At 42.5% G+C, this 23,421-nt stretch overlaps 1 protein-coding gene across 1 annotated transcript in view; it reads right to left on the bottom strand.

The window, feature by feature from the left end:
- GLP2R (glucagon like peptide 2 receptor) overlaps positions 1–23,421 on the bottom strand; it is a 132,807-nt gene that overhangs the window by 65,222 nt on the left and 44,164 nt on the right. The window contains exons 5-7 of the mRNA XM_050919177.1: positions 18,898–19,004; positions 18,496–18,652; positions 9,176–9,335 (exon numbers count right to left, since the gene is read on the bottom strand). Coding sequence (XP_050775134.1) covers positions 9,176–9,335; positions 18,496–18,652; positions 18,898–19,004 — 424 coding nt within the window. The remainder of the gene's footprint in view (positions 1–9,175; positions 9,336–18,495; positions 18,653–18,897; positions 19,005–23,421) is intronic.

Here is a 23,421-nt window from a genome sequence, read left to right as displayed (position 1 = left end):
TGGTCAACACCCTGTTGTTAGGGCTGGCTCTCGGCATTCTGTGGGGTTCTGGTGTCCCTTATGTTCCAATATGTTGTTCTTCAAGGACTGTGGGACCATAATACAGTTGCTACAGATGAGCAGTAGTTGATTACTATGCTCTTATAAATTTGTGCCTTATTTTCAATTCAAACTTTTCTGACTTCAGTTTATGGCCATTGGATGCCATATGCCTCTGCCTACTAGATTAAAGAACCCTCTAGTATGAGCATTCTTCTCTCTCCATAAGTACAGTACAACCGCATTTATCCAACCCTTTATTAGCCAGCTTTCCATATTAACCAAAGAACCAGTTCACGCAGCTACCCCTGCCCCATTATACTTGCAGTCAATACCAGGCCTGGAGGAGGAGAAAGGGAGGGAGCCTGGCTCAGTTTGGGACTGACTGGTGAAGGGGCAGGATCTAGCTGTCTCCCTGCCTGAGACACAGGGGTACTAGCCTGCCAGCCAAGGCAGCCATCTGGCAGTAAGCACTGTCTCTCCAGCCAAGGGATGCTGCAAAGTAGATGTAGGAGTCTCTGGCACTGCAGATAACTGAGTGAGCGAAGCTCAGAGACATTGTGTGTTTGGCTTCATCAGCTTGTGCCTGCCCCACCTGAAGGAGTCTGGAACCGCAGCAGAGCACTGCCTAAGATCCACAAGAGGGTGCATTGGAAGGCAAGCCATTCAGTGAACTGTTCCAAACGCACGATGCCTCAAACTTAACAGACATTGGTAGAAAGTAGCCCAGGGAAGTGGATTTAGATTTCCTGTTGGGAGTGCTTCCCCTGTTCAGGGGTTGGGACCTGGTGGAGAGGGAGGCTCCGGGTCCTCCTATTCTCTCCCACCTTAAAGACTGAGGGTCCTCAACCCAGCCAGAGGCTGAGAACTCAGCGGTCCTATAAGTGGGCTGCCAAAACTCTCCAAGTTCCCTGTTACAATCTTCTTAGTAACTTTCCTGCACCATCTCCAATTTTTCAAATTTTTTTCTAAAATGAGGATACCTGAACTGGAGACATTCAGTAACTGTCTCAGTTGCAAGCTCTTTGGAGGATAGGATTAGAATTCAAAATTTTCTTGACCATCTGGAGTAATGTTCTGAAGTAAATAGCATGAAATCCAATGAGAACAAATGCACAGTATTACACTTGGGAAGGAATAATCAGTTGCACAAATACAAAATGGGCAATGACTACCTAGGAAGGAGTACTGCAGAAAAGTATCTAGGGTTTATCATCAATCACAAATGGAATATGAGTCAACAATGTAATACTTTTGCAAAAAAACCCAAACATAATTCTTGGATGTATTAGCAGCAGTGCTGTAAGCAAGACATGAGAAGTAATCCTTCCACTCTGCTCAGCATTGATAAGGCCTCAGCTGGAATATTGTGTCCAGTTCTGGGCATCACACTTCAGAAAAGATGTGGAAAAACTGAAGAAAATCCAGAGGAAAGCAACAAAAATGATTAAAGATCTAGAAAGCATGACCTCCGAGGAATGATTGAAAAAATTAGATTTGTTTAGTCTGGGGAAGAGAAGACTGAGAGGGGATAACATAAAAAGTTGCTTTAAAGAGGACGGTGATAAATTGTTCTCCTTAGCCACTGAGGACAGGACAAGAAGTAATGGGCTTAAATTGCAGCAAGGGAGATTTAGGTTAGACGTTAAGAAGAACTTCTTGTACTGTAAGGGCGATTATGAACTGAAAGAAGTTACCTAGAGAGACTGTGGAATCTCCATAATTGGAGGTTTTTAAGAGCAGGCTAGACAAACACCTGTCAGGGATAGTCTGAATAATACTTAGTCCTACCTCAGTGCAGGGGCTTCAACTGGATGACCTACCAAGGTCCCGTCCAGCCCTACTTTTCTATGATTCTATGACTGTGACCTCTGGATTTAAAAGAATGAGCTGCTATTGCTTCAGGTAAAGGAACGGGTCTGTAAGCTCAGAGGTAGTAGCAGACTCATAAACCTTCATAAGTGGAGTAGCCACAACAGTGGTCATAGTGCCACTCAGTGAGTATGGACTAAAATTGTATCTTCTGAAGTCAATATAAGTCATACAGAAAGAGAGGTGTAACATTCTGTCATTATAGTTTGTCATCACTAATTTAGGCTTGGAATTGTGTTGCTGAGCATTACAGTTCCTAACAGTTAGGTGGCTAGAAAATCACAGGAACACACAACCATCCACAAAGCCTGAGTTAGGTGCTAGGCTCCCAGTACAATGAATGGGGAGAGATAGGTGCCTAAGAATGTGATCCACAAAATTAAATGTGCTAAAGGGGAAGCCACCTAAGCTAGTCAATGAGAGATGCCAACAAGAGAGGTGTGTACAAAGCCCCACCCTTCTCCACAGTTGGATGCCTGTCCAGGCTGCAGGGAGGTGCTTATCTCTGCTAGTGATTCACAGTTAGGAACTCCTCTCCTGGAGTTACGTGGCTCAGGCACCTAAGTCATTTATTCTGAGGATGAGTTAGGCACCTGCGTCAGTCCACACAAAACAGCTGGAGGAGGAGGTGGTGTTACTGATCTTATAACTCTCAGGGCATGTCTAGTGAAGATGGTCTATGTTGATGGGAGAAAGCTCTCCCATTGGCATAACAAAACCACCTCCATGAGTGGCAGAAGCTACATTAGCGGGAAAAGCTCTCCCAACAACATAGCACTGTCCACACCGGCGCTTATGTCAGTATAATTTATTTCACTCAGGGGGGTGGTTTATTCATACCCCTGAGTGACATAAATTATGCCAACTTAAGCTGTAGTGTAGACATAGCTTTAATCCAGTGATTAGAGAACTAAAGAACATAAGAATGACCATACTGGGTCAGACCAATGGTCCATCTAGACCAGTCTCGAGTCTTCAACAGTGGCCAGTACCAGAGCTTCAGGGGGAATGTATCAACAGGGCAATGCTGAAGAGATCTGCCCGTCTTTCCCTCCCAGTTCTGGCACTCAGAGGTTTAGGATTGCCTGGAGCATGGAGTTGCATCCCTAACCACTTGGACTAACAGCCATTGATAGACCAATTGTCTTGAACTTATCTAGTTCTTTTTTGAATGCAGTTATACAAAACATTCCATGGAAGTGAATGCCACAGGTTAATTATGCTTTGTGTGAAAAAAGTACTTCCTCTTGTTTGTATTAAACCTGCTGTCTATTAATTTCATAAGCTGGCCCCTTTTTTGTATTGAGGGAAAGGATAAATAATATTTCTCTATTCACTTATTCCATACAATTCATGATTTTATAGACTTCTATCATATCCCCTCTTAGTCATCACTTTTCTAAGATGAACAGCCTTAATCTTTTTATAATCTTTTTAAGGCTGTTAAGTAATTAAAAAATGAATTGCGATTAATTGCAGGATTAAAAAAAATCATGATTAATCGCACTGTTAAACAATAGAATACTGTCTATTTAAATATTTTTTGATGTTTTCTACATTTTCAAATATGTTGATTTCAATTACAACAAGAATACAAAGTGTATAGTGCTCACTTTATATTTATTTTTGCTTATAAGTATTTGCAGTATATAAAAAAAGAAATAGTATTTTTCAGTTCACCTCATATAAATACTGTAGTGCAATCTCTTTATCATGAAAGTTGAATTTACAAATGTAGACTTTGTGAAAAAAGAAACAAAAAAACCATGAGCCCTGCATTCAAAACTAAAACAATGTAAAATGTTAGCACTTGCAAGTCTACTCAGTCCTACTTCTTCTTCAGCCAATCGCTCAGACAAACAAGTTTGTTTACAGCTGCAGGATATAATGCTACCCGCTTCTTGTTTACAATGTCACCTGAATGTGAGAACAGGCATTCTAATGGCACTGTTCTAGCCAGCATTCCAAGATATTTATGTGCCAGATGCATTAAAGATTCATATGTCCCTTAATGCTTCAACCACCATTCCAGGGGACATGCGTCCATGTTGATGGTGAGTTCTGCTTGATAACAATCCAAAGCAGTGCGCACAAGCGCATGTTCATTTTCATCTTCTGAGTCAGATGCCACCCGCAGAAGGTCGATTTTCTTTTTTGGTGGTTCGGGTTCTGTAGTTTCCGCATCGGAGTGTTGCTCTTTTAGGACTTCTGAAAACATGCTCCGCACCACGTCCCTCTCTGATTTTGGAAAGTATTTCAGATTCTTAAACCATGGGTTGAGTGCTGTAGCTATCTTTAGAAATCTCACATTGGTACCTTCTTTGTATTTTGTGAAATCTGCAGTGATAGTGTTCTTAAAATTAACAACATGTGCTGGGTCATCATCCGAGACTGTTATAACATGAAATATATGGCAGAATGCAGTAAAACAGAGTAGGGAACATACAATTCTCCCCCAAGGAGTTCAGTCACAAATTTAATTAACACATTATTTTTTTAACTAGCCTCATCAGCATGGAAACAGGTCCTCTGGAATGGTGGCCAAAGCATGAAGGGGCATATAAATGTTTAGCACATCTGACACATAAATAACTTGCAATGCCAGCTACAAAAGTGCCATGCAAATACCTGATCTCACTTTCGGTGATATTGTAAATAAGAAGAGGGCAGCATTATCACCCATAAATGTAAACAAATTTATTTGTCTTAGTGATTAGCTGAACAAGAAGTAGGACTAAGTGGACGTGTAGGCTCTAAATTTTTACATTGTTTTGTTTTTGAGTGCAGTTATGTAACTAAAAAAAAATCTACACTTGTAAGTTGCACTTGCACTACAGTACTTGTCTGAGGTGAATTGAAAAATACTATTTCTTTTATCATTTTTACTGTGCAAATATTTGTAATAAAAATAATATACACTTTGATATTAATTACAACACAGAATACAATATATATGAAAATGTAGAAGAGCACCAAACATATTAATAAATTTTAATTGGTATTCTATTGTAACAGTGTGATTAAAATGATGATTAATCATGATTAATTTTTTATCATGATTAATTTTTTGAGTTAATCGCATGAGTTAAGTGCGATTAATCAACAGACCTAAATCTTTTTATAAAAAAAATATAATCTTTCAGTTTCTCCTCCTATGACCATTTATTCCTACCCTTTGTTTCTTATCTTTTAACCAGTTACGGATCCATGAGAGGACCTTCCATGGTATCCCATGACTACTTGCTTTGCTTAAGTGTCTTTGGTGCGGGACTTTGTCTGAAAATCCAAGTACACTATATTAACGGATCACTCCTGTCCGCATGCTTGTGGACAACATCAAAGAATTCTAGTAGAGTGGTGAGGCATGATTTCTCTTTACAAAAACCATGTTGACTCTTCCCCAACAAATCACGCTGATCTATGTCTGTTTTTTACTATGTATTCTACCAGTCTGCCCAGTACTGAGACCTGTAATTGCCAGGATCTCCACTGGAACTCTTTAAAAATTGGTGTTACATTGCTTACGTTCCAGTCATATGGTGCAGAGGCTTGTTCAATTCCCCCAACTACCTAATGAGAGAAAGGCTTTGAACAGGGATCCCCAAATCTCTCAGCAGGGTGCTGTAGCCATTGAGTGATATGATACTCTGATATGGTACTCCATTTGTCTCTCCTGTTCCACTTTGGATAAAAAACTGAACAGGTAATGAAGCAGGGGGACTGGACCTTGGGTCTCCCGCCTTGCAGGTGGGTGCCCTTAGCAGGTTATAAAGTCATTCTCATTCTCTTGCCCAGTGACTTTTTAAGTATTTACACACCATGGAAAAGCTTCAACTGGAGAGACTGTGGGAACACCCCATCAGCACATCCCATAGCTCTGTGGTTTCAGCATCCTCTTGAGAGTGGAGAGAGACCCTGAGCCAAACCTTTCTCCCCATTAGGTAGAAGGTGGAACTGAACCTGTGTGTCCTGTATCCCAGGCAAGTGTTCTAGCCACTAGGCTAAAAGCCACCACTACCACCTCCTTCTCTTGGGGCAAGATTTTGGATGGGACCCAATCCTGTAGGTGGTCTTTGAGCACATCTATTGGATCAGGCCCCACATGTGAGAAAGACACTCGTCTTCCTGTCTTCCCCGTTTATGGACCACATTGGGGATTAAGTGGCAGACAGGCATCCAGGCACTAAGAGGGAGACAGCAGTGTGCATGCCCAAAGGCAGAGACATAGTTACCTAGAGAACTTTTACTCTAAACATTCATGTGCTGAGTGAGTTTAGGCCCCTTTAGGGTTAGGGGGCAGCTGAGTGGGAGCTTTGTGGTCTGCAGTTGAGCCTAGGTACCTTTATCAGAGGGGTAGCCGTGTTAGTCTGGATCTGTAAAAGCAGCAAAGAATCCTGTGGCACCTTATAGACTGACAGAGGTTTTGGAGCATGAGCTTTCGTAGGTGAATACCTACTGAACTAGGTATTCACCTGCGAAAGCTCATGCTCCAAAACCTCTGTTAGTCTATAAGGTGCCACAGGATTCTTTGCTGCTAGGTACCTTTGTTGATCTGGGCCTTATTCAACCTTTAAACCTGCCAATGCGTGATATGAGCTATCAACGTGTGGGACAAATGATTGAAATGCAGAACATCTGTAATTTGTTGTATGTCACAGCACAATTATTTGATTATGCATTTTAAGTATAAAACTTGTTTTAAAGGACGTTTTCTCACCATGTGAATTAAATACATTAATTTTTTAGAAAAGAAAATTGGAAAACCAAATTCTGCTATATGCAACCATAAAGTCTTCCCTAACCCCAATGATAAACAGCAGGGCTTGAGCCCTTGACCGTTAGATAGGGAGGTCAGATTTCTAATTCATAAACTGATATATAGTTCCTTCTGGCCTTAAAATTGATTTTAAGGCCAGAAGGAACTACTAAAACCATCTAGTCCAGGGGTGGGCAAACTTTTTGGCCCAAGGGCCACATCTGGGTGGGGAAATCGTGGGCAGGACCATGAATGTAGGGCTGGGGCAGGGGTGTGTGAGGGAGTGTAGCGTCTGGGAGTGTTTGCAGTGTGCAGGAAAGGGCTCAGGACAAGGGGTTGGGGTGCAAGAGGGGTGTGGCAGGAGGCTCAGGGAAGTGGGGTAGGGGGCTCAGGGCAGAGGGTAGGGATGCGGGGTGCAGGAGGGGGTTGTGGTGCAGGCTCTGGCTTGGCGTCTCTTACCTCGAGTGGCTCCGGGTGGCAGTGGCACACAGTGGGGCTAAGGCAAGCTCCCTGCCTGTCCTGGCTCCATGATGCTACCGGAAGTGACCAGCATGTCCAGCAGTGGCTCCTGGGGGTGGGGCAGGCAGCTCTGCTGTGTGCTGCCCTTGCCTGTGGGTACCACCCCCAAAGGTCCCATTGGTTGCAGTTCCCCATTCTCGGCCAATGGGAGCTGTGAGGGGCAGTGCCTGAAGGCGAGGGCAGTGCACGGAGCCCTCTGTCCCCCCACCCCAGGGGCTGCAGGGGCATGGTGCTGGCCACTCCCGGGAGCTGGGCGGGGCCAGGGCAGGCAGGAAGCCTGCCTTAGCCCCGCTGTGCCATGGGGATGGCAATCCCATGGGCTGGGGCCATTTCGTGGGCCGTAGTTTGCCCTCCCCTGATCTAGTCTGACCTCCAGTATAACACAGGTCAGGAATACCTGCATCAAGCCTGTGACTTATTAAACCTTAGTAACTAGTAACACAGACGATGTCATACTCTTTGTCAAGCATTCATGAAACTATACATACTGAAGAACTATACACAGTGATTTCATACTTCATGTTGCTTCATTACATTTTAAAAAGAGGTCTAAATTTAAGAAACAATGAGACAGTGAAAATATTTTGGTAACATGATGTTTTTTGAAGAAATTATAACTCAGGTCAGATTGTCTGCTTTCCCTGGCGTTACCAATTCACAACTTACAACAAGCTGCCCAGGTTTAACCTCTGACTCAAAACACACTGAGAATTCCAACATTCCCATTAAAATAGAAATGCTGGTGCCACTTCAACTATGCTAGCCCTACGTTCCATTATAATGAGCAGACACAGAGTGACTATATGAAATGGAGACATTTTGGGATAAATGTCATAATAGGATGATGTATTAAAAGGAAAATTTGGAATTGCTTTAATACTTGATTGACATGCAGAAAGTGTAAGAATGGATTTTCTGTTATGAAAAAGGGGATGATACCAGGGCGGTGTAATCGGGTGAGGGGAGGAATAGTGGGACTCAACCAATATCTTGTGAAGGCAAGATTGTGGCCCACCTATGTTCCTCCTGTGCACATAAGCAGGGGGAGAAGGTGAGAGTGGAATCCAGAAGAGGGGCTGGAGTGAACGCCGCAGAGCATGAAATCAGGCTGGCCACCAGGGAGAAGGCAGCAGATCTTGGCTCAGAAACCTGGCCCAGAAGAGGGGCAGGAGCACGTGTACCAGCTACAGGTGCAGGCAAGCCTGTTGAGGTGGGGGGAAGGGGTAATTGCCCAGGGGCCCGGGAGATTTAAAAGGGCCCACAGCCCCTAGCTGCCACTACTGTTGCAGTAATGGCAGCGGCAGCTGGGACCCCAGGACCTTTTAAATTGTCTTGGGGGGCCACAGGGCTCCTACAGGCGCACATGACTGCTCAGCGCTCTGTGCTTTGGAGGGTCTCGCGGGCTGGTGCGGTCCCAGAAATAACAGCATTGTGCAGTGGGCTCCCCGCATGGACGGCTGTGGCCCTCTGGCCCAGAATTGCTCTCGGTGGGCATAGGTGCGGGGAATTGGACAGTGCACTGGCACCTGGGTGGGAGCGGGAGGACGTTGGCACAAAGGGTGCCAGCTACCAGGGGTGGGGACAAACTGGTCACCAGGTGCCAAGAAAGTTCCATAGGAACAGCAGTAAGATCTACTGGGATGCCCCTTTCCAGCCTGAAGCCAGTCCCTCTGCCCAGTCTCAGTAATTTCCCTGGCTAACCCTCCATGCCCCACATTCACAGGATGCTTTCACCCAGTCCCCAGGGAATTAACTAATTTCCAGTGTGTGCAGACACCTGCTGGACATGACATATTATGTTGTTACAAAGTACATTATGATCACATGATCAGTTCTGGACACCTCATTAGCATAGGGAAGTTAACAAATTTCAGGGAGTTCAAATAATCAGCTTTTCTTTCTTTCACAAAGCACCAAAACTTTGTTTACTTATCATTTATTTTCTGATATAAAAGAAGACAAATAACTTATCTGAAATTGTTTACTTACCCCATCCTATCACAATATATCTTTGCAGCATTAGGCTTTCAGAAAGCACAGCAGTCACCAATAATGTGTGGAGATAAAGTCCTTCAACTAAAAGCCAAAAATAATTTGCACCAACAAAATAGTGCAAGAAAAACTGGGAAGTCCTGCAAATGGTTAAAATCTGCAGAAATAAGACATTAGGAAGTATTTAATAATAGTAGTTAATTACATGTTGTAGTACTGTAAAATCTCTGAACAATACTGTTGCTCTTATGTCATATTTTATATTATTTAAAAATTAACAATTTTAATAAATATTTGGTTCAGTCAGACACCCTTCTGCAGCTTTAACTGGGTTGCTGCACTTCCATGATGAGGTCCCAGCTGTGTGCCATTGGGAATAGATGCAAACCTGTGATATCATCTACAAAAAACAACCAAGCACCTCATGTTGGCTAGGCATGCTGTGGGGATTCACACATACACACCATGATTTCTTAGAAGACGATACTGCATGACTAACAGGAAGCTTGGGAAGGGACTGGACCTCTCTGTCCTTGTCTATGAAGAAATGTAGGGAAATCTCCTTCCACTGCTCTAGCGTTAGTGCAGCTCAGTCGTTTCTAGTGCAACCTTTGAGACTGTTCATTCTTTTAGGATGATTCCGAAGTAGGTTCTTTGAAACTTCTCGATGTACCCTAATACCAAGATAGGGGGAACGCCAGGAGAAGTCCATACAAGGAGCAGCCTTATTATCTGATTAAGGAGCTCTTGCATGAGCTGAGCAGATTGTAGGGAGGGAACCTATTGGTTTTCAGGCTCTTTGCACAGGTACTATGGAAAAGAACGGTTTGGAAGAGTCATCTGAGGGAAGGGATCGGAAGGGATCGACCAGAAGGCATGAGATGCATTGTCCTAGGGACAGGGGTTCAATGACCACCACTCCCAAGAAGAGGAGACGGGTGGTGGTGGTCAGGAACTCCCACCTAATGGTTCTCCATCTGCTGTCTAGACGGAGTTATCTATCTGCCATCCAGGCTGGGAAATGTAAGAAGTGTGCTGCTTGCCTGGAGCTAGAACTCAGGATGTGATGGACTGTCTGCCAAGACTGATCAAGCCCTCGGACCACTACCCCTTCCTGCTTCTCCACACGGGCACCAATGACCATGAGCAAGTCACTTAAGACTCTGGGAAGAAGGATAAAGGAGTTTGAGGTGCAAGTTGAGTTCTCGTCCATCCTCCCTGTTGAAGGAAAAGGCCCAGGTAGGGACCATTGAATTCTGGAAGTAAATGCATGGTTATGCAGGTGGTGTCAGAGAGAGGGCTTTGAATTCTTCGACCATGGGCTGTTGTTCCAGGAAGAAGGATTGCTAGGAAGAGATGAGATCCACCTAATGAAGAGAGGTAAGAGCATCTTCGCAGGCAGACTTGCTAACTTAGTGAGCAGGGCTTTAAACTAGGTTCTCTGGGAGATGGAGACCTAATCTCTGAGGTAAGTTGGGAAGTGAGATACTGGGAGGAAACACAAGGAGCCTGCCTGATTTATACTGAGAAAGCAGGTTAATCAGCTAGCAGAGCAATCAGCTAGTTATCTTAAGTGCTGCCTGTACATAAACTCAAGAAGCCTGGGAAAGAAGCAAGAAGAAATAGAAGTCCTGGCACAGTCAAGGAACTTTGATGTAATTGTAATAACAGAGACTTGGTGGGGTAACTCACATGACTGGAGCACTGTCATGCATGGATATAAATTGTTCAGGAAGGACAGGCAAGGGAGAAAAGTATGATTGCTCAGAGCTCCAGTATGAAATTCGAGAAAAGTTTGTTGAGAGTCTTTGGGTTAAGTTTAGAGGCGAGAGCAACAAGGGTGATGTCATGGTGGGCATCTGCTATAGACTACCAGACCAGGAGGATGAGGTAGACGAAGCTTTCTTCAGATAACTAATAGAAGTTTTCAGATCACAGGCCTTGGTTCTCAGGGGGAATTTCAATCACCCTGACATCTGCTGGGGGAGCAATACAGCAGTGCACAGACAATCCAGGAAGTTTTTAGAGAGTGTTGGGGACAACTTCCTGGTGCAAGGGCTGGAGGAACCAACTAGGGGCTGTGCTCCTATTGACCTGCTGCTCACAAACAGGGAAGAATTGGTAGCAGAAGTAGAGGTGGGTGGCAGCCTGGGCAGTAGTGACTATGAGATGGTCGAGTTCAGGAGCCTGTCAAAAGGAAGAAAGGAGAGCAGCAAAATACGGACCATGGACTTCAGAAAAGCAGACTTTGACTCCTTCAGGGAACTAATGGGCAGGATCCCTTGAGAGGTTAATATGAGGGGGAAAGGAGTCCAGGACAGCTGGCTGTATTTTAAAGAAGCCTTATTGAGGGTGCAGGAACAAACCATACCAATGTGCAGAAAGAATAAGAAATATGACAGGCAGCCAGCTTGGCTTAACAGAGATATCCTCAGTGAGCTTAAACACAAAAAGGAAATTTACAAGTGGAAACTTGGACAGATAAATAGGGAGGAGTATACAAATATTGCTCAAGCATGCAGGGGTGTAATCAGGAAAGCCAAAGCACAACTGGAGTTGCAGCTAGCAAGGGATGTGAAGGATTTCTACAGGTATGTTAGCAACAAAAAGAAGGTCAGGGAAAGTATGAGACCAGTACCGAATGGGGGAGGCAACCTAGTGACAGATGGATATTGAAAAAGCTGAAGGACTCAATGCTTTTTTGATCTCAGTCTTCACAGACAAGGTTGGCTCCTAGATTACTGCACTGGGCAGCACAGTATAGGGAGGAGGTGAGCAGCCCTCAGTGGTAAAAGAACAGGTTAAGGACTATTTAGAAAAGCTGGACATGCACAAGTCCATGGGGCTGGAAGCAATGCATCCGAGGGTGCTGAGGGAGTTGACTGATGTGATTGCAGAGCCATTGGCCATTATCTTTGAAAACTTGTGGCAATTGAGGGAGTCCCAGACAACTGGAAAAAGGCAAACATAGTGCCCATCTTTTAAAAAGGGAAGAAGGAGAATCCAGGGAACTACAAACTGATCAGCCTCATCTCAGTCCCCAGGAAAATCATGGAGCAGGTCCTCGAGGAATCCATTTTGAAGCAGTTGGAGGAGAGGAAAGTGATCAGGAACAGTCAACATGGATTCACCAAGGGCAAGTCATGATATACCTTGACTTTAGCAAAGCTTTTGATATGGTCTCTCACAGTACTCTTGCCAGCAAGTTAAAGAAGTATGGATTGGATGAATGGACTATAAGATGGATAGAAAGCTGGCTAGATTGTTGGGCTCAATGTGTAGTGATCAACAGCGTAATGTCTAGTTGGCAGCCGATATCAAGCGGAGTGCCCCAGGGGTCAGTCCTGGGCTAATTTTGTTCAACATCTTCATTAATGATCCGATGATGGGATGGATTGCACCTTCAGCAAGTTTGCAGATGACACTAATCTGGGGGGAGAGGTAGATATGCTGGAGGGTAGGGATAGGGTCCAGAGAGACCTAGAAAAATTGGAGGATTGGGCCAAAAGAAATCTGATGAGGTTTAACAAGAACAAGTGCAGAGTCCTGCACATACGATGGAAGAATCCCATGCACTGCTATAGGCTGGGGACCAACTGGCTAAGCAGCAGTTCTGCAGAAAAGGACCTGGGGTTTACAGTGGACGAGAAGCTGGATATGAGTCAACAGTGTGCCCTTGTTGCCAGGAAGGCTAACAACACAGTGGGCTGCATTAGTAGGAGCATTGCCAGCATATCAAGGGAAGTGATTATTCTCCTCTATTTGGCACTGGTGAGGCCACATCGGAGTATTGTGTCCAGTTTTTGGCCCCCCACTACAGAAAGTATGTGGACAAATTGGCGAGAGTCCAGCAGAGGGCAATGAAAATGGTTAGAGAGCTGGGGCCATGTCTTATGAAGAGAGGCTGAGGAGCTGGGTTTATTTAGTCTGCAAAAAAGAAGTGTGTCTGTTTGTGTGTGTGTGCGCGGGGGGACTTGATAGCAGCCTTCAACTACCTGAATGGGAGTTCCATAGAGGATGGAGCTAGGCTGTTCTCAGTGGTGGCAGATGACAGAACAATTAGCAATGGTCTCAAGTTGCACTGGGGGAGGTCTAGGACAGATATTAAGAAAACCTATTTCACTAGAAGGGAGGTGAAGCACTGGAATGGGTTACCTAGGGAGGTGGTGGAATCTCCATCCTTAGAGGTTTTTAAGGCTCGGCTTGTGAAAGGTCTGGCTGGGATGATTTAGCTGAGGTTGGTCCTGCTTTGAGCAGGGGATTGGACTAGATGACTAGAGCTCTATTCCAACCCTAATCTTCTATGATCACCACAGAAAGAAATACGCACTTCTAGAAGTATCCAATTGCTATCAGGTACTCAGCATGGAAACTGCAGGAAATGTCTCTGCACATTCAGCTGGGAAAAAGCAAGAGAGAACAGCACATGACATACCTGAGGATAACTGCTCAGCACACTCTATGACTAGTCGGGAGAGCATTACATTGACAACAAAAGGGGCTGATGCTAGGGAATGAGTAAGTGATTTAAAAGTAAGTAGGACACAAATGAACTCTTATCAATTGTATACACCCATTATCAATTGGAGATGGCAATATGGTCAATAATGATGCATAAAAGGCAGATGTATTCAATAAATAGTTCTGTATTTGAAAAGAAGCTGGATGATGTATTCAGATCTCACTGTGATAATGGAATACTTCATATTCCAACAGTAACTAAGGCGTAAAACAGTGTATACTAAATTTAACATTTATAAATCTGCAAGACTGGGCAATTTGTATGCAAGAGTTTTAAATAATTGACAGAGGAGCTCTGTGAACTAATGATGCTGATTCTTAGCATGTCTTTAAATATTGAGAAAGTTTTAGAGACTGGAAAATAAGCTAATGTGCCAATATTGGAAAAGGGTAAACAGGATGACCTGGGTAACTATAGATCTATTAGTTTGACGTTGATCCTGGGCAACATCATAGCGTTGCTGGTAAAGGATGCAGTCAGTACTGAATTAAAATATGGCAACACTATTAATGCTGCTCCACATGGGTTTTTTTTGTTTTTTTTTAGAAAATATGTTTTGCCCAAGAAACTTGATATTTTTTAATGAGATGACAAGTTTGATTGATAAAGATAACTGTTTTGTTACCTTAAAATAGGAAAGGGAAAAGAAAAGAGCTACCAGAATGTCTTAAAAACCCACCTTACTGTGAGACACTTAAAAGTTCAGTCTATTTAGCTTATCAAAGAGATTAGCAAGTGATTTGATGACAATCTGTAAGTATCTATGTGAAGAAGAGATTTCTCATAATAGAGGGCTCTTTGATCTAGCACATAACGGCAGAAGAAGATACAGGGTCTGGAAGATGAAACTAGACAAGTTCAAACTGGAAATAAGCCAAAAATATTTAACTAAGAGGGCAATTTACCATTGGAACAACTTAGACAGAGATGTGATGGATTCTTCATCACTTGATGTCTTTATATTAAGATTGGATGTCTGTCTAAGGTTTGCTCTAGCTCTGTCAGAAGTTATAGGCTTGATACAGGTACGACAGAATGAAATTTATGTCCCACGTTCTGAAAAAAGTCAGACTAGATGATTATAACAGTCTTTTCTGGTCTGAAATCTATGAATTTATGAATAATAAAATCAATTCAATAGCTGTGTTATTTTTAATACTAATAATCAGTTTATTTTATATTGAATTTTTAAATTTTTACTGGAATTGACATTGCATAATAAAGTTGGAAGAGGAAGCTGGAAGTTTTGTTAGCTATTTAGGGAACAGTTGGAGCTTTTCCTAGAGAGGTGTGGGATGCAGCTTGGGGTTGTGGTAGAATGACATTAACTGGATTTTTCTGCTAAAAAAAATCAGAGCTGATATAGTTATAATTATTTCACTTATAACCAACACTTATAAGTGTTATAAATGTCACTGCTGGGATGAATGAGGCAGTTCACACCTCTCTAGGACATTGCTCAGGAGGCGAACACTCGATTGACTGGTTACCCTCAATTTTCAAAAAAAATTCTGCCACCATAAGGACTAGTAACATAATGTAATTGTCCTCACTGCAGCCATTGTCTTGTGCTTTCGTATGACTTCCATTTTCCAGTCTCTTTCCTGAACATCTTTCCCACATGCCTCAGTGTCATTATCACGCCAGATTCTAGAGCAGAATTCTGATACGTACACTCTGGTTCATTGTCTTCTCCCTATCCTTGCCTTCTGGGAGTCTCAAGTAATCATTCTGTGGAGGATTCCTGTAACATGATTTGTATCTGCAGCAGTGAAGGTAAGGAGCATATTCATTGCAGTGTACCAGAATTGCACTACCACGACCTGTGACTCTCAGAGCTGATGCACCCTTCTTTCCTGGCATCACAGTGCCTCAATTTGCAGTATTGTTCCAGCATATCCTTGGATTCATTTTCCTTATGCCAATATAGTGCACAAATAGACCTTCTCTGGTATCATTCCTTTTGATGAAACCATTGCACAACTTCCAAGACTTTTGTTTGTTGGTTGATGTTGAAGGATGGTTACTAATTTTGAGGGTACTGCTACACTAGAGAGTTTACTGTGGCACAGTTCTCTAATGTAAGCTCTTCTCCAGTCTCTGTGAGCAGCAGTAGCTATGTCAGTGGGAGAAGCTCTCCTGCCAACTTAGCGTTGTCCACACCAGTGCTTATGTCGGTATAACTTATGTTACGCCGACATAAGCTGTAGTGTAGACATAGCCTGAAGGATGTACTGATCATGGACATAACCACTGAGAGGAGCCATGTCCCTCCTAACAATTTGCTCCCTCCAGTGATGATCCCCCCACCCTGGCTAGATGTCTCGTCCAACCAGCAGTGGGGAGTGAGAGGCGATGGAATAGAGCTGGGATCCAGCTCTTTATCAGGAAAGCAGGGGACCAGATAGATGTTCTCAGGAGGTGAGGGGGGGAAGATGAGAGTGCAGCGGCTCAAGCTGCTGCTGTTTCCCCATAAGCCCACTTCTCCTTTAAGAAGGAGAAAAGGGGGGATGAGGGAGCAGAGGGTAGGAGCCATGCTGTATTTGCAAGAGGGGAGCAAGTGAGGAGCACAGTAGTTGAGTGTAGGAGGAGCTCAAAGCAGAAGCCTAAAGCCTTCTGTTAGTTGTTGGCTGTGTGTGTGTTCTCTCTGTGTATTGCACTGGCTCTGGCCAGGTAGTCGGCCTGGCAGACCTCAATTGAACTGCCCAAGAAGACCACACACTCAGTTCAGTGGTGAAGGCGCTTGGCCAGATGTATTGTCAATGAAGCACAGTAATAGCACCTATAGATTCTATAGGGATACTAAGACTTGTCTGCCCATTACAATGGACCAGCTCAGTGAGTGGATGTGACTTTTTGCTCTCCCCTCAGCCAGACAAAGGGTTAAGGGCAAGTCTACACTATAGCACTACATTGGCACAGCTGCACTGCTGTAGCACATCTGGTGAAGACGCACTATGCCAGTGGGAGAGCTCTCTCCTATTGGCATAATTACTCCACCTTGGCGAGAATTGGAAGCTATGTCAGTGGGAGAGCATCTCCTTCTAACATAGCGCCGGTGTGGACAGCACGAAATTTGTGTCACTTTTTCACACCCCCTAAAGTTAGATCAATTTAAGCAGTAGTGTAGACCTGCCCTAAGACAAGGCATCCCAACATTTATAGATTGAGATAAACAACTTATATATCATCTTACTTATTTCAAGACGTATTTGTTTCTTCCCCTTGTGACTTTCTCTTGATGCTTCAGACAAAACTTCCCTATTCATTACCTGTCTTTGTAGTTTTACATCTGATGTTTCAGACAAAACATCATGATTTATCACTTCTGTCAAACCTTCTTATTATGTGGTAGGTTGGGGTGTTTTCTCCTAGCCTGCCAAAATGTATTTACATATTCAGTGTGTTTTAGCAATGCTAGCAATACCAGTGCCAAGTTTATATAACAGATAGTGAACTTGCAAGCAGGTATCTGCTTTTGACAGGGTCTGACTTTTGCTTATAGCATAATTTTTTGCTGACTTTGGTTTAGGCCTCAGGCCTTGCACCAGGCCCCTGTGCTCCAGGCCTTCTCTTCCTACTACACTTTCCTCTACCCAGGAGAGAGAGACCAATTGATTTGAGCGGAGGAGACTTCACTGCAATTTTATTTGAGTGGGAGGGAGATAAGGAGGTGCTGGAAGGCTGGCAACCCAGTGAAGGCACAATTAAGATTGTGGTCTGTGATGTATAGTAGTTGTGGTTGTCATGATGTCTAGAAACAATATCTGTAGGTTTCCACATAGTCTGAGTTCCAGCTTTGTCTCTGTTCTTTATCAGGCAGCACACTCAGTCTGGTGCAAAGTATAGCACACAAGACATATAGTCATTGAAAAATATATTTGCAAGTAAAAATACCATTACAGTTGTAGTTTACTTTTGGGCAGCAATAAGGTCTGTGGGTGTGGGAGTTGAGGTTATGTACCCCTAGGTCTGGTCTACATTAAAAAACAACAACCCTAAAATAGTTAGACTGATAAAAGTATAGTATGCATGTAGTTATACCAGTAAAAAGTTACTTTTAATGTTATAGCTTATTTTGCCTCCTGAACCAGAATAAACTACTTAAGAATAAGCACTTTTCTATGGTATAACTGTGTCTGTACTGTGGCAGGGAAAGGTTTGATTATTTAACTAGACTGGTATAGAATTGGTAAAACCTTCTAGTGTAGACAGGCTCTTAGACTGTTAATTTTTCATTTCTTTCTTTATGTGGTTTCATATCAGGTATCTATCTATCTATCTATCTATCTAGTTGAAACAGGGATTGTTTGAGGGAATTTCTATGCAGGTCAAACTAGATGATCAAAATGGTCCCTTTTGGCCTTAGAATTTATGAATATGTTATTTGACAGGCAATCTTAGCTGTTGTACAACAAAGCTTTTTGAATGTATAAGTATTGTGTATATATAAGTGTTGAGTAAATACAAAGAATGCCATATACAAGCAAGTAGAAATATACAGTTTTGCTCCTAATATTATAGGTTTAATAAAATTGCAGTTCTGCATTATTCAAGGTCTCTGGATGACAACTATCAACACTATTAACCAGCACAATGTGCTTACTATAAATTTTTCTTAGGATCATATCTAAATTAAATAAAAATCAATTCTGATCCAGAATTTTACCCTAATTCTCCATGAATGCTATTTCCTGCAAAATTTCAATTTTTATAATTCACCTCTTAGCAACTAAAACCTGTTTTCCTTTGCAGCACAAATTATACTATTAAGAACGAACTAAAATAGAATTACCTCAGAACTGAAGTAGGAAATCCATCCAGTTTCATTATTTGGTCTTTTTGAATAAGTATTATGATATACGATATCTTTTATAAGAACTGCTGTGGCTCGCAGTATAAAGGAAGCAAATAAATTTATATGGATGTAGTTTCTAGTGCAGTGAAGTTTTCTGTGGAAGTATAAAAAGAAATGTCCTCTTTTATGAATCCTTTAGAATAAATTTCATTATGAACAATATCGTTGTATTCATATTATTGCCATCAACAGATATTGCTCAAGAATTACATTTGCATAGTAAATGTATATATTTACATCTGACATGGAATTATAAGCTTGGTTACTTGAAAAAAGAATCCATATGTTGTTAAATTCCAGAATACAAGACATATTTCAGTAATGTTGGTTGGTACTAACCTGAGGAGCAGAAGTATAAGGAGAGCTAATACAAGGGAAATGAGAGACAAGCAGTATCCAACGGTGTACAGTAACTGTAGGGTGGAAAGTAACATGTGTTCTTCTTCCTAATCATAGGAACAACAGAGAAAAATAAATAAGTCTCACAAGTGTGGGAGTCAGCCTGGCCCAGAAGATAGGGCACTGGACTAGGAGTTAAGACATCAGGGTTCTATTATTTGTCCTATCCAGCTGTGTGTCCTTGGGCAAGTCACTTAACTGCTCCAAACTTCAGTTTCCCTATCTGTAAATGACTGTCCTCAGTAACATCTGTGAGATTAACAGGTGGGAACCACTATGGGAAGCCAGACATAATTAGCAGGTTTTAAAAATTGAAATAATTTAATATTTGGAATAGGCACATAGAGTCTAATTTTGAAAATTGTGTATGGACAACTGTGAGTCTAATTTCTGCCAACAGCCACCATGATCACATATGCAAATTGGGATCTAGGGTATGAAGATAGCCAAATAAATTCATAACTACTAATGCTGGGCAGAAATTTTTCATCAAAATAGTTTTCTATCAAAAAATCCCACTCTATTTAAACTAAAATTATTCATGAAATCAGAGCAATTTTGATGACAATTCCTGTGTAATTTTTAAAAAATGTTTCCTGTTCATGTTGTGAGGAAACAGTTTCACACTTCGAAGAAGAAAAGAAGATAAGCACTCAATGTACCAATTAGAGCAGCAAGCTTCTTTCAATATCTGAAAAATATGATTGCAAGATAACATAAACACAATAAAAGTAATTAAAAATGGGAAAAAATTCATTTTGAATCTAATTTTTGAAATTTCCAAACCCTTTTTCCCCAGAATTTTAATTCTGTAGAACAATTATAAATATTTGTTTTGCTCTGAGTCAGAATGAAACACATTTTGAAGCATTGAAATTTCCTGTGAAACAGAAAGTCTGAGTTTCAACCAGCTCTAATTACTCATTTGAAATGACTTAAATTCTACATGAAGCACAATAACCATTTGTGCAAAATGGGCTAACAATTGAACATGCATTTTTGGGTGGGCAGTTTTGAAAATCAGGTCTATCATGTGCAGTCATTTTCAGCACCACTTACATAGTTTTTGTTTCTAAACTCAAGATGAAAATAAGGATGAAAATAAGGCTCAATGGCTCCATGTCTAGTTGGCAGCCGGTTTCAAGTGGAGTGCCCCAAAGGTTGGTCCTGGGGCCGATTTTGTTCAATATCTTCATTAATGATCTGGAGGATGGCGTGGATTGCACTCTCAGCAAGTTTTCAGATGACATTAAACTGAGAGGAGTGGTAGATACTCTGGAGGGTAGGGATAGGACACAGAGGAACCTAGACAAATTAGAGGATTGGGCCAAAAGAAACCCGAAGGTTCAACAAGGACAAATGCAGAGTCCTGCACTTAGGACAGAAGAATCTCATTCACTGTTACAGACTAGGGACCGAACGGCTAGGACCTAGGGGTTACAGTGGACAAGAAGCTGGATATGAGTCAACAGTATGCCCTTGTTGCCAAGAGGGCTAACAGCATTTTGGGCTGTATAAGTAGGGGCATTGCCAGCAGATGGAGGGACATATTCATTCCCCTCTATTCAATATTTGTAGGGCCTCATCTGGAGTACTGTATCCAGTTTTGGGCCCCACATTACAAAAAGGATGTGGAAAAACTGGAAAGAGTCCAGCGGAGGGAAACAAAAATGATTAGGGGGCTGGAACACATGACTTATGAGAAGAGGCTGAGGGAACTGGGATTGTTTAGTCTGCAGAAGAGAAGAATGAGGGGGCGGGATTTGATAGCTGCTTTCAACTACCTGAAAGGGGGTTCCAAAGAGGATGGATCTAGACTGTTCTCAGTGGTACCAGATGACAGAACAAGGAGTAATGGTCTCAAGTTGCAGTGGGGGAGGTTTAGCTGGGATATTAGGAAAAACATTTTCACTCAGAGAGAGTGGTGAAGCACTGGAATGGGTTACCTAGGGAGGTGGTGGACTCTCCTTCCTTAGAGGTTTTTAAGGTCAGGCTTGATAAAGCTCTAGCTGGGATGAGTTAGTTGGTGATTGGTCCTGCTTTGAGCAGGGGGTTGGATTAGATGGCCTCCTGAGGTCCCTTCCAACCCTCTTATTCTATGATTCTGTGATTCTGTGAAAAGGAGAAATTAGTGTGTGAGCATGTCAAGTGATATGGAACAGGACATCTGAGCAGAAACCAGTAAGCACCAGTTTTTCTTTTATGTTTTCATTTAACATTTTATTTTTTTCATGCTTGTTTCTGATGCATTTTGTAACTATTGGAGATGCTCAATAAATTACCCCAAACTCCTAAGGTGCCAGTAGTGTTACAGGTCTACTGCAAGTCTGAGGCAAGTGGTGCAGTGCTTTGGCAGCCAAGTGTTGTGGGCATTAGCCCTGGTGGATCACAGTAACCACTCAGACACATGGTAGGTGAAAGGCAATTTTATTTGGGTTGGCAGGAAAGGGGAAATACCTCAGTTACAAAGGCTTAAACGGTTACACTCCAAAGTGAGCAATAATGGTAAATGTTTGCGTCCCTGGGACAGTCCAACTGAGAGTCAGGATTCTTCAGGCCTAGTGGCTGGGGTGCTCTCTCCAGTCCAGTCTTTATTCAAGTAAATAGACGCTTGAGGTTTTCCAAGACAGGGTGTTATTGTCCCTGATTGAGGCTGCTCTGCACTGGCTCTCCACCCAGCCCTTGCTGTTCCCCTATAAGTCCCAAACAGACTCACACCCATCTGTCATATCCAGCAGCCACAGCCTGTGCCACACATAGCTCTGCACATAATTCCTGAGGGGTTTCTCTTTGCATTCATCTTCTCTGCAGCTCCTGGCTAGCCATGCGGCCACCACTTCCAAATAGAGCTTGGCCACTTCTGTTTGAGGACGTTTCCCCTTACCTGGCCACAGAAGGGGGAAGCGGGAGGGAGCTAATGCTGCTTAGCCAGTGGCTCTCAAACTTTTTGCATTGGTGACCCCTTTGAACACCAAGCCTCTGACTGTGACCCGCCTTAGAAATTAAAAACACATTTTTGATATTTAACACTACATTAAATACTAAATTTAAACCCTATTGCTTAAAATGAATTTACCTTTTCTCATTGCTTTAATTAAGACTAAAGCACATTTTTATCAAATTGAATATAAGTGGAAAAGTTATTTTTAAGTAGAATTTTATTTTAATACTTGACAGCAATTAATGACTTGAAGCAGTGATAAATCAATGAGATGAATGATGCTGTTTATTTGACACAAGAAGTTTTATTCCTGGTGTTGTTTTAGAAAGGGCGCATCTGATGTTCTTCACATCGAGCCGGTTTTAAGATTTCATCTTTATTGTGAGAAGACTGGAGAATCCATACTTGCATTTGTGGGTAGTAGGAAATGGCAGAAGGACCCTCAGGGCCATTTCAGACACCAGGGGGTATTCACTTGCAACTGAGCACCAGAACTGGTTTGGAGGCTGCTGTGTGGATTTTTCTTTCACTTCATCATCACTGATCACGTCAACAAACTGTTCCTATGTGTGAATATCATCAGTAGGTAAGTGCTCAGCTGTCACACTGAACGGGTTCTTCACCAGGGAATGAAGTGCTTCTGGTAGTGCTTGGAAGTAGTGTGAGAACTCTTCATGACGGGCTCTCAAATGTTCACTGATCACTGATTTAAAAGCACTATCAATGTTAACTTCCTCCTCCTCGCTGAACATGGAAAGTGTCGGAAACATGCTGTATTTGTCTGTGTCCAGCTTCCTGCACTACAGATCCAACTTCATCTGGAAGGCTTTGGTTTTATTAGTCAGATCTATTAATGTTGAACGTTTTCCCTGAAGTGACAGATTGAGATCATTAAGGCTACCAAAGGTATCAACTAGATATGCCAAGCAGAGATGCCATTTCTTGTCACTGAACATTTTGTTCAGTTCTTGTTTCTGTTTTTGCAGGAAAAACTCTGCCATCTCTTCACGAAATGTAAAAACGCGCTTTAATGCACGTCCCCTAGAAAACCATCGGACTTGAGTGTAGAAAAGCAGAAGTTCATATTCACCACTCATTTCATTGCAGAGCTCTCGAAAGAGACAACTATTCAGAGCATGAGCTTCTTGCATGCCTCTTGCTCTCAGTTCCTCACACGCACTTCCTTTCCTCTGCCTCCCTGGCCTGACTGGAGTGAGCCCTTTTATAGCATCAGAGGGGCCTTAATTAGAGTCAGGTGCTTAACAGCCTCACCTGACTCTTAGCAGGTTAATTGGAGTCAGGTGTTCTCATCAGCCTGGAGCAGCCCCTGCTCTGGTCAGTCAGGGAACAGAAAACTGCTTATCCAGTGGCCAGTAGATCTCTCTTCTACTACTCTGCTGTTCCCAACTGGCCTGGGTCTATCACAATATTGAAAGCAGAATGTTTAATTTTGTGCACTGCTTGTTTTTTGATATCTTCAGACATCTCATGTATTCTGCGTTTCACAGTATCATTAGATATGG

Source organism: Gopherus flavomarginatus, chromosome 12 (assembly GCF_025201925.1).
Source record: "Gopherus flavomarginatus isolate rGopFla2 chromosome 12, rGopFla2.mat.asm, whole genome shotgun sequence".
NCBI lineage: Eukaryota > Metazoa > Chordata > Testudines > Testudinidae > Gopherus > Gopherus flavomarginatus.
This window is presented reverse-complemented; position numbering and strand designations above follow the sequence as displayed.